Source organism: Lingula anatina, chromosome 7 (genome assembly GCF_051362555.1).
Source record: "Lingula anatina isolate TDL-2025a chromosome 7, LinAna3.0, whole genome shotgun sequence".
In the NCBI taxonomy this organism is placed as follows: domain Eukaryota; kingdom Metazoa; phylum Brachiopoda; class Lingulata; order Lingulida; family Lingulidae; genus Lingula; species Lingula anatina.
The window spans coordinates 13,564,151-13,576,696 of record NC_141773.1 but is presented as its reverse complement, the minus strand read 5'-3'; the positions used below and the strand labels follow the sequence as shown (position 1 = coordinate 13,576,696).

At 35.9% G+C, this 12,546-nt stretch overlaps 1 protein-coding gene across 2 annotated transcripts; it reads left to right on the top strand.

Moving 5' to 3' along the window:
* Positions 1-683: 683 nt before the first annotated feature.
* LOC106152012 (programmed cell death 6-interacting protein) lies at positions 684-12,050 on the top strand. 2 transcript variants are annotated; one of them, XM_087017716.1, is made up of 17 exons: positions 685-911; positions 2,156-2,210; positions 2,441-2,510; positions 2,854-2,981; positions 3,345-3,498; positions 4,031-4,257; positions 4,686-4,908; positions 5,492-5,615; positions 6,060-6,237; positions 6,659-6,880; positions 7,210-7,366; positions 7,714-7,862; positions 8,121-8,255; positions 8,705-8,867; positions 9,190-9,255; positions 9,918-10,058; positions 10,373-12,050. In XM_087017716.1, exons 1-17 carry the CDS (start codon positions 709-711, stop codon positions 10,663-10,665), a joined length of 2,688 nt encoding a protein of 895 aa, XP_086873842.1. In that variant the 5' UTR covers positions 685-708; the 3' UTR covers positions 10,666-12,050. The 2 variants fall into 2 exon arrangements, with proteins under 2 accessions (XP_086873843.1, XP_086873842.1); XM_087017717.1 differs by lacking the exon at positions 9,918-10,058 and having other exon boundaries at positions 684-911.
* The last annotated feature ends 496 nt before the right edge of the window (positions 12,051-12,546 follow it).

Here is a 12,546-nt window from a genome sequence, read left to right as displayed (position 1 = left end):
AACTAAATCACTTTTTTTTTATTTTCATCTAGATCTATGATTATTCTTATTTACTCTGTCGATATATTGTGTCATATTTAACCCCACGAATGTGAAATTACAATATATACAATTTATGAATTCACAAATATATAATATATTTGAATGCATGATTTGTGTGATCAGGGGCGGATCCAGGATTATTTGAAGGGAGGGGGGGTCCGCGGATGCAAGCCCCCCCCCCCCCTCCCTTGGCACGTAGTTCCTGAAAAAATTGGTATTTTGTATTTGAGGGAGAACATACGTACGCGGTGCCATTTGCATGGTACGGTTTATAACTATATGTTTCAGCTAGTCAACATTCTTATTTCAAAACGGGACCATTGGTGTGATTTTTTTTTTCAGAAATCGAAGGGGGGGGGGGGGTAGGATCAGTCAGAGGCGGATCCAGAGATATTTTCTGACAGGTGACAGTCTTCCAAATTAATTATCTTTACTGATCCAGCCTCCATTTAATTTTTGACCGTCTTCCGACAGAAAAAATTAGATGCCCGTCAATGAAAACTTGAGAAAGGGAAGACCCAGTAGACGGCCCAAATCCGCCCCTGGGTCAGGATCCCCCGACACCTCCTAAATCCGCCACTTGTGTAGGCCAAATAAGTAGGAAGTGGCCAGTGTAGGTCAGGGGTCAAATGACGTCTCCGGTCACATGACATAACATTTTTCAAAATGGCGAACTTCATTGCAGTACCTATGAAGAAGTGCTGGGAAGTCGAGATGGCTGGGCCTCTTCGGGGGTTCATTCAGACGACGTACCCCGACTATAACATCGAGGATTTTAACCAGGCTCTGAAAGATTTTGATAGATTGCGAAGTCAGATGATATCCAAGTCAATGGACAGACATGAATCCGCCTTAGACGTTCTCTACCGGTTAGTTTACGTGTTGAGTCTATGATAAGCAACTAAAAATATTATCAAGGCAGTATTTCCTGATAAGATTAAATATGTGAATTTTAACCAACGTCAAAATACGGGCGTTGGCTTTATATTATTTCAAAAATTAAATATACAGGGACATGTACTACTAGTAATTTAGATGAAGAAAATGTTTTATTGTTTTCAATCTACTTGGACATGACTCATGCTTACATGACAGTGTGTGTGCATTGCTATGTACAGTCAGCATTAACGTGTGTTTGAGGTAAGCATGGTAATTATTATAGTTAGTTCTAAACTACGACAAACTCATTTCATCAGTGGAGACCTGATTGCAAATACCATTGACTGACTTATTTTGTACATACTGTATATAAAACAAAATCTGGAAAACACACACACACACACACACACACACACACACACACACACACACACTCAAACTCAAAGGGATAACAACTGTTCGCATGAGATAAATATTTCATGACCAATACATTGTAAACAACACATAGAAATATAATTAATTCCATTTTACCACCAAAACAGAGGTTATCGGAATTTTTGTGGAATCTGTGCTTGCCATTAGACCACGTGGACATTTGTCTTTACTCCGTAGTAATATAAACCAAACTTTTTAGTTAAAAACATAGACTAACTTTGAATGTTAGAATGGAATCATTAACCATTGGGTAGTATGGGAAATTGCCATTTACCCAAGGAAAAAAACATTTTTTGACCGAAACAAAAATTTTATCCTTTTAAACTCTGTATCACAGTCACAAAACAACCCCTTTTAAGTTTTTCAGTAATAAGACACAGTTTATAGCATCTAGAATGTTTTAAGACTAATGCCATAAAAAGAAAATACTTTCAACATGAAAATTAGTTTGGAAAGTAGCATTATCTCGTTGACAAGCCATGACAATTCATTCATGTAAAAGAATACACAACTAGCAAAAAAAGGTAAGAATGGATAAATTATATATAAATGACCTTCAAGTTTGTCATGGCTTCCAGAGATTTCACTTTCTATGTAGTATGTGGTTTTTAAGAAGTGAATGAACTAGCATGAAATGTTATGATTTACAATGTAAGAATGGTGAAAAAATACCAAGGAATTGGTATGTTTTATAGTATTGAAAACTGCAACAATGTTACCATTCTTCTTATTTCTTTTTTATTGTTTAATAATCACTTATGTTTTAAATTTTTTTTATATATAAAATATTATTTTTTAGATACCACGACCAGTTAGTAGCAATTGAGGCAAAACTTCCCATAGCAGAAAACCAGGTAGGGTAGTTGAATATTATTTTGTTGATGTTCACCTATAATGTTTTGTTGATAATTAACTTTTAAGATATTCACCTTGTTGTTAATAAAGTATGGAAACATACTTTTATAACTGTGTTGAAATGATAAATTATATCTAGTGTAACTTTGGTTTGTACTTGTACTCTGTAATACTTTGAACATTATCATCATCTAAGTATTTCTTTTATTTTTTTCATTCCTTATTTTAGATCCGTATTAATTTCAAATGGCAAGATGCATTTGATAAAGAGACTTTTTTTGGTGGAAAGAACACACTAAGTAAGTGGTGTTTGGGCATAAACCCAGGCGTGCATGTCAGAAAACGCTTGTCTGATTGAAATATAAAAGCCCAAATATGAAATTATAGAAAACAGAAAACAATCTAGAACATTTTTTTAAAATTCCCACTAACTCTGTTGGACTAGTAACTTTGTAAAATCCAATATTTTTATGATACAAAATTAACAGCCGTTAGCCTGAGATTGGAGGCTAATGTCACCGACTAGTTACCATACCATTTTGTACAAATTTGAAACCAGTGGAAGGGAAATTTGTGAAGAATATAATTGTCTTTTCTAAGCGTTTCTTGATGGTATGTGATGTAATTCTTCCTATATTCCAGGTATTTCCTCGGCTGCTTATGAGAAAGTGTGTTTACTGTTCAACATAGCAGCACTTCAAAGCCAAATAGGACAGCTTCAAAACCATGAGTCAGATGAGGGACTGAAAATGAGTGCAAAAATGTATCAGGTAGATATGATATTCCTCTGTGTGTGTGTGTGTGTGTGTGTGTGTGTGTGTGTGTGTGTGTGTGTGTGTGTGTGTGTGTGTGTGTGTGTGTGTGTGTGAGTGAGAGAGAGAGAGAGAAAGAGAGAGAAAGAGAGAGAAAGAGAGAGAGAGACCACGTGTATATGAAGAAATATCATTGTTCTATACTGTTGGATTCAACTGTTGGTTTTCAGGATGCAAGTTAAAACCTCCTTGTACAAACCACAACATTGTTTTGGCAAGTGACTTTTCAAACCCATTACCGAAGTAAAAGATTGAAGTATTGCCAAGTTCAGTTATGTCTGCATGTGAAGCCAATAAAAATGTTTCATATATAACTTTCAGCAAGCAGCAGGCATATATACTTACCTTAGTGAGAGTGTGATGTCCCTAGTACCACAAGGAACCACCCCAGATCTTACCACAGATACCTTGACTGCACTCCAGCTTCTCATGTTAGCACATGCCCAGGAGAGCTACTGTCTGAAAGCTATTGCAGGTAAGTAGGTGATTCCCCACTCCTAGAAAGCTTTCTTATTAGCACATGCCCAGGAGAGCTACTGCCTGAAAGCTATTGCAGGTAAGTAGGTGATTCCCCACTCCTAGAAAGCTTTCTTATTAGCACATGCCCAGGAGAGCTACTGCCTGAAAGCTATTGCAGGTATGTAGGTGATTCCCCACTCCTAGAGAGCTTTCTTATTAACACACACCCAGAAGCGTAACTGCCTGAAAGCTATTGCAGGTAACTTTTGAACTTAACCCAAAACTAAACTGTAATATGAAAAAAGGCAACAAAATGGTATGAAAATAATAAAATGGTTGCCAATGTCAAATGAAGTAAATGTATGCTATTTACCACATGAAAAAAATGGAAACACTTACCTGAAAACTGCAAGAAACTACAGTTTGAGCTACTGCCTGAAGGAATTGAAGGTAGGACAGACATTTGCATTTTCAGAATTATTAAAATGGTATTTTTTCGGCTAGTATTATCTACCAAAGTTAACTGTCTCTTTTTTTTCCTTTCAAAGATAAAATGAAGGACGCTGTTACAGCCAAGCTCTGTAACCAGTGCTCAGACCTATACGCGGAGGCTATGAGACAGCTGCAGATGTACTCCATCAGAGAGCTATGGCCGCCCAACTGGATCAGCGTCACAGCGGGAAAACAGGCAGCGTACCATGCCATGGCAGAGTATCACCAGGCCATGGTGTGTCAGCAGAACCACGCATATGGGGAGGAGATAGCTAGATTACAGGTAAATTTATAGACAACTGGTAGGTGAACTATATGTAAATATATAGACAGCTAGTAGCTGGACTAAAGGCCAATCTTGAATAGCTAGGCTGCATGTAAATCTTGGATTGCTGGACAATGGGAAATACTCAAACAAATAGACTGGGAAAATCTCAGATAGTTTGACAATGGGAAACATTAGACAGAGGGCATGCCTCTCAGTCTGACAGCTAGACTACAGAGCACAGGTTAATCATTGATAGATTGACTGTGGGTAAATCTTAACTATAGACCAAAGGCCAGTGTATTCCATACAGTACATGATTTTTCATGTTAGACAGATGCATAGATGTTAAAAAAGTCTCTCCCTTTAAAAGATTTGATACATATTCTCTAAATATTTCCAAGATGTTAATTGTCTTAATCTTCTTCTTCCTATTATAATTTCAGCATGCCAAAGAGCTAATGCAAGCTGCAGTTACCAGGGGTGGCAAAGAAGTGAACTTCTCAGAAAAAATGGCTAAAATACAGCGTGCTTTGGATTCGGCAGAAAAGGACAACAACTTTATCTACCATGATAAGATTCCAAGCAGGGGTAACCTGGATCCCATAGGGAAAGCACCTGTAGCCAAAGCAATTCCTATAGCTTCTCCTATGGGAAGTGATTTCAAAGGTGCTTAACTAGAATTTTATACAGGGAGCTAAGCAATTTAAATATATTTGAAACATATGATATCATTATTTGTTTATTTGTTAATGTCGCTGTGTACATTTTGGCCTTTAAATTAACTGTAAGCCTGGGAATACAGAAGTTTACTATGTCAGTATTCTTTATCAAACTAAAGAATAATTAAGTAGTTAATAAACATTGTGTTTATTTGAATGTATACCAATGCTCACTGTCAGAAAAATTTGAAAAAAAATGGTAGCATTGAAAGTCAAAAATATCATATAGTGGTTTTAGGGTTGTAAGTAGATAATCCTAGAGTGATTTATGTATGTCTCTTCAGACTTGTTTGAGAAAGTTAGTTCTACTGACTCCAAAATATTCTAGTGTCTTTTAAGGCTTGTTTGAGTAAACATGAACAGTTTTATTTTTCTGTAGACTTTTCTAAAGAGGCTATCCCTGCTGAATGACCAAATTATTCTCCAATTATCACTTTTTTTTCTTTTTGAAAACTTCTTTGAAGTATAAGAACCTAATATGTTAATCTATCGTGGGAGGTGAATGTAACCAAATATGTTAATGTCTTCAGATTTGTTTGAGAAGCTAGTTCCTCTGAATGTCCACCAGGCTCTGATGACCCACGAGAACAAGAAGGAACAGGTGGTACAGATGGCTGTGGGCAAGCTACGAGAGCAGACACAGCTCATGAACAGGTAAGAATACAAATATGTGGTAGTGCAGTCATTTGATAAGTAGAGACTGGAAGAAAAAAAATATTCATTGAAGTGAAAATATGTGCAACCATTTTACATGGGATACATAAAATTATCAGATATATCCTCAATGATTTCATATTTTAGTCTAAAAGAGTCCTGCACTTTATTTCAAGCAGCTCAGCACTATGGTTTTGGGATCAGTAACTTGCACAGTAAACAATTAACATACTTCTTCCAGTTACATTTCATTTGCCATTTACCTAAAATAAACATTGTTGCTACTTATTACATATCATTACTTGAAATTCATGTAATCTCATACCATTGCTTCAAGATGTGTATCTTATGATATCTGACACAATTGTTTCTAGACATTTATCACATGTAACACAATTGCTTATTGACATGTATCTCATCCAACACAATCCAATGTGATTCCAGTGTTCTGGCCTCTTTGAACCTTCCTGCATCAATAGAGGATTTCTCAGGGAGCGATGTGCCACCATCTTTGATGGAAAAGGCGCAGAAAGTTCAGTCGGAGGGAGGAATAAACCACATAGCTCAACTGATGCAGGATCTGCCAGAATCATTGGCAAGAAATAGGGAGATACTTGGGGAGGTAAAACTACCTGATTGTACTAGTTCTTTTTTTTTTACCTGCAGTGTTGCCAGGCAGATCTAAGGTTGCAGAATTAATCTTCTTCTTCATCTTAATCATTTAACATTTTGCAAACCAAGTCCAATTTCTGCCGCAGTTTTTATTAAGCCTTTGTTATGTAACAGTAACTGTAACAGTGTAAGCATGAAATCTAAAAATGGATGTAAAAAAATGCATTTTATGTACTAGTATGGTTTGTGAAATAAGTATTACATTGCCATATCAAACACTATTAAAGTAATACAGTTAAAAAAAATAAAGTAGGTATTACAGCTGTTTGTTTGAATCATCATTATTCATCTGGAAATGTACCTATTTTCAATATTTATTTATATATTTTATATTATTTATTTATTCACATTGTAATCTAATTCTGTTTCAGGCAATAAAATTACTTGATGAGGAGCAAGCATCAGATGATCAGCTCAGACAACAGTTCAAGGAAAGGTGGACAAGAACGCCATCTATAAAGCTGACGGAGCCAATACGAGCAGAGGCAGCTAAATACCAAGGAATTTTAGACAATGCCATCAAGGCAGATGGGATTGTGAAAGCCAAATACAGTGAAAATGAGAGAGCAATTAAGCTTTTGAGCAACCCAGGGGTAAAATTCTACTTTTTATGACATTTTTTTTCACTTTATCACAGTCAACTTGTTCTTATCTCACAGGCTGATGCAGTATATGAAAATCTGTTTTAATAATCTTTAGCATGTATTGCAGACTTTCACTGTTCTGTTTCTTCAATGGAAATGCAGGCTCGATGCCAACAGCTCCTTTTACCAATATTTTATTAAACATTTTAATCATTGCTATTTATTGCTCATAATTTCCAGTTCAGTTATGAAATTGCCTAAAATGGTGAAGAACAAGAAACGCTAGCCTAATGTGTGTGTTTGTATGTTAATTTATTAATTTACATATTTACACATAGGAATTAAAAAGTGCCCTGCCGTCTGCCAGCCCTGCTGCAGCCCTGAAGGACAGCCCTACAGTGAAGGAGTTGAGAACACTGATGCAGCAGGTGGAGGCCATCAAGGCAGAGAGGGATGCCATTGAGATGGAGATCAAAGAGCAAAAATGTGATATGAGTAAGTGCACTGTTTTCAGCGTACTCACAACAGAGTGAATATAGGCATGGGTTCATTTTGAGGTACAATAAGTGAAAAAATAAAAGGATGTTTTTTGATAAGTCAATTTTGATAAATTTAAGGTAATCATTGGAATTTCAGTCTTCAGCTTGGGTTTGAATTTATCCTGTAAGAATCATCATAATGGTTGTCAAATGTAACTGAAATGTTTATGTCGGGCATTTTCTGTACAAACACATGCATGGGCCTTAAAGCTATTGTTCTTTTCCTTTTTGAAAATCTTATTATAAGCACAATAATTAACCTAGAATATTTTTAAAACAGTCCTTTTTTGATGATGTTTCCAGCTTCAAAGTTTATGGCTGCCTTAGCCCAAGATGGTGCTATTAACGAGGAGAGCCTGTCTGCGGCAGAATTAGACCGCATATATGGTCCTCTACAACAGCAAGTTCAGGAAAGCTGCGAGAGACAGGAGTCCATCATGATAAATGTGGAGGTGAGATGCTTTTTGTGATACATCTTTTAGTTATTTATTTGTTAATAATGACAATGCAATGTATATGCCAAAGGCATCTTTTTCAGGAGAGATTAGGGAAGGGGATTTCATATATGTTTATTTATTTAATAAAATTTATGTCTTATTACCCTCTTACTGTTAAATTTCTATCATGTGCATGTAATTCACTGCTGAATTTTGCAGTATATTTGTTTGCTGTTATTACTGTAGTTATTTGTGTTTTACACCTTATTCCAGAGAGTGAACATGGACTTCTGCCGCCAGAGGGACTCCAACCAGAGTGCAGCGGAAAGGGAGAAGATCTTGAAGGAGCTCCAGTCTGGTTATGATGCATTCCGAGAACTGAAAGGCAACCTGGAGGAAGGCACAAAGGTTAAATAGAATATTTATTTTTAAAGCCTTTGACATTTCATCCTATAGTAAACGTACCAAACTTTCTATACACTATTAATTAAATCATATTTACTAGGTAAACATAAATAAACAAGTAATGATTACAGCAATGCAAGAAAGGTTTTAAGGAAATGATTGCAAATTTATAGCTCTAAACTTTGTGTGTGTATTCAGTTTAAATGTTGCCTTTAATTTTGTTATTGATTTATAGTCAGGCATTCTCAAACAACATTTAATTTTAATTAGTGTCTGCAGATGGCAGAGGCATAATGGCAGAGGCACTTACTGTATAAACACAGTACAGAAAATTTACTATATCTTAATGATGTTCAGCAAGCAACACTAGTATGAGTTAAATTAATACAAGTCGACTTTCTTCTGTTATGTTTTATCAAATTTTTTTTAAAATAATAATTATTTTTTTCTAGTTCTACAATGACCTTACCCAGCTGCTGGTGAAATTCCAAAACAAAGTGACAGACTTCTGCTTTGCACGGAAGACGGAAAAAGAGGACATGATGAAAGACCTACAGTCCAGCATAGCCAATCAGAAGACGGCGCCGACACCTGCTGCACCTAGTTACCAGCAGCGTAAGTAGCACACACATGGGGACGTGCACATGCTCCCACGTACATACAGGTAGTGCTGGAGTCAGTAGTTGGTAAACGTGTGTGCGCATGTGTGTGTGCCTTTTACATGTGATATTTGTGGATGTGAACGTGTGCAGCTGTATGAACTTGTGCATGGATACACATGTGCTTCTATGCTTTCCCATACACTATCATTGTCATAAAATGTCCTTAAATGTTTTTTTAATGTTAAGATATGATGATTTAATTCTGTTGAATGAAATGATGATCTACATGATTTTTGAAAACGGGTCTTGATTAAGTGACTGATTCATTGTTGCAGCACGAGCTCCGCCTGCCAGGCCACCCCCTCCAACCTTGCCAGCTACAGCACAGGCACCACCTAGTGGTGAGTCAGAGAGAGAGAGAGAGAGAGATTCATTGGGAAATTAATATTACCTATTCAAATTAATTATCTATTTCAATTAAAATCTTGTTTTTGTGTTGAAGTAACCTAGCTGGAATCTGTGTCAGAGATATAAATAAAGAGGTTGTTTCTTACATTAAAGCAATAATAACTCTTCGTTTCGGCCAAAAAATGAATTTTCCTGGAGTAAACAACAATTTTCCCATACTTACCAATGGTTAATGAATCCATTTTTACATTCAAAGTTAGTCCCTGATTTTTTTCTAAAAAGTTTGGTTTTTTGTTAAAATCTCTTAAGAGATTTTAACAACGTATAGACATCAATGGAGGTCGCGTGGTCTAAAGACAAGTTCAAATATCAGAATAAAAGCTATAACTGCTGTTTTTGTGGTAAAACAGAATATATTATATTTCTATTAGTTATTCACAAGGTTTTTATTGTGAAATATAGGTCTCATACAAAGAGTTATTATGCCTTTAATCTATTCTTTCAGTATCACCCAGTTTCAGTTTTACATGGGAGAGAAATGTGTTAGGTCTCAGGAGGTGTGCTGTTGCTTTCTTCTGTTTCTGTTAGCTTCTTTTAAATAAGTTTTCAGTGTATTTATTCTTGCAAATTGAACTTAGTTGTGCCTTTATTTCAGCCCCAACTCAGGCTCCACCTAGTAGCAGTTATAGTGCACCACCTCAGGGGCCACCAACGAGTGGTGCCAGTGCACCATCTCAAGCACCCTCTTCTGGCCCCCCCTCTCAGTTACCTTACCCCTCTCAACCTGGTAGTCAGGGTAATTTTATTTTGTTTCCTATTTATAATTTGGCTTGCATTTCATTTGAAAACTGTTGTAAGTTGGTATTTCTCGTTTACCTTGTGTTCTTTGCTCTATTTAATGTTTAAAAGATGTTTTCCCAGTTTTATTTATTCACTTGACTGATTTGAATTTTTATTTGTTTCATTTGTGTACAGTACTCTTAGCATAAGTTATGAATGAAAAAAAGCTTTCTGTCTAGACTAATTCTGTTGTTTATAGACTTGCTTATTATGCCCAATATATGATGCCTTGAATGATAAATTCCTGACTGATTTGCTTCTCTACTTCAGGTCCAGCATATGGTGCTGCCCCCTACAGCCAACCATCACCATACCCACAATACACCCCAATGCCAATGCCTGGTGGATACAACCCATATAACCCTTACATGGGTCATCAACAACAAGGGGGTTACCCACAACAATACCCACAACAAGGTGCCCCACAGTACCCCCAGCAGGGGGCACCAGCTTACCCCCAACAGGGGGCACCACCATACCCCCAACAGGGGGCGCCACAGTATCCACCCCAGTATCCACCACAGCAAGGAGGATATCCATACCCACAGCAGCAGTGGAGGTAGACTGGATACAGTGCTGAGGATGAGGAGAGAAATTCAATCATTTTAATGACAGCTGGCGTAGATTATCAGTTCAACCAATTGAATTGTATTCCTTATAGGAAATTTGTACTCTCTATATCCTATCCGATATACTAGGATCATGAGATTGCTGGAGTTAAGCAATAGGCTTTTATGATATAGCTCTGGGTATCAGGTGGAACTAAAAGTTGGTTTATAGGTATACCATGTGCTCTTATATGATATGCTTGTCAGTAATAGACTGTTTTTGAAGCACTAATATACAGCTACATAATGCAGTGTAATATTATCCAAGTATTTAGTTACATAAAAAAACATGGATTACGCATTGTACTTCAGCATAAAACTAAAGGAATTTCAGTGCACAGAAGTTGTTGCAAGAAATCAAAATTGTAAATTATGTTTTAAACTTGATGTGTCACTACAGGTTACCCCAGAATCGTGGGCTCTAGGTCCAATTTTTTACTTTTAAAATCCATGAAATTACGTAAGTGCACTGTACATAACATGTAAACCTTTCATTAAAAATAACAAATATATCTTGAGTGGAATACCCAAGTGTACATGCACTGGTTTTGTTGGACTAGTTGGATTCTCAGTGCCTCGCCAAATAATATATATAGCTAATCTGATTGCAGGTTTCATTTGTCCAATATTCAGATGCAGTGCTGTGAACTAATGTTGAATGTGATTGGCTACTTTTCAAATGATAGTAAATTAGTAATGCATCACCAGCATATAAAGATGGAGCACAAAAATGGCTTTCCTGTTTCATTTGCTCATGTACTGTGTGACCAAGCGTCAGCTCGGTATCTCAAAAATACATTGAAATAGTAGTGCTTTTTTGGTGTCTTGTGAAAATATGTGATGTGATATGAAATACTATTTGTTGTAAAGCAGCGTATGCTTGACTTCACACATGCGGTAGATGGAAAATGTACAGAGACAATTGCAGCATGAGAAGGAGCACCTTTATAGACAAAAACCAAGCTTCTAACAAACAGTGTTTTGAATATTTTCCTTTGTTGATATAGCAGACTGGTGATTTGAAAGGCTTTGTTGGTGATTTAACTCTGTAATTAATGCTAAATGTAGCCTTCCCCCTTTGATAATGACAGTAAAAAGTATGTGTAAGTTATAAACCTCAAGAGAAATATTAACTGAAAATCATTGAGTAATTACACTTATTTTTCATTCAAATTCTAATTTGTAATTATTATTATTATTATTATTATTATTATTATTTGAAAATAGTTTACAATATTTGGTAGTGAATGTTTTGTACCATTAAATTATTATACATTACTTTTCCTTGTATTTGGGGAAATTAATACAGATTTGAAGAATAAACATGATTTTGTTTTTAAGCAAGTTATTTTCATGCAGTTCTTTTAAGAGGGGAAATTTTGATTATGGATTGGCCAAGAGAGGCATTTAAGAAAGGCCTGCTTAAGTGTGAATGAAAAAGAGTGACATTCTACATCAAGAGTAAGTTTGTACATTAGCTGTTGTTGACTACTATGATAATACCAGAATGACTTAATCCCAAAATAATTGCTCAACCAATCTAATTTACCCTTTTGCCAATTTCATTGTACAACAATGGTGAATTCAGAGTAATTTGTTGATGAAAAACGAACAGCAAAACTGGTAAATAATTTATACAAACACCAAGCAGTTTAAAACATAACAGCAATATTAGCAAAGCTAGGTCAAATGAACAGACATGCAAGGCCAAATTAAATCTCAAAACTGACAGAAGCAGTGACAATTAAGTACTTCTCCAGGTTCACTTCTTAAAAATGTTAGTTTATAAAAAGTGAAAAACTAACAAAAAAAAATTACTTTAAAAAAAATTAAGTC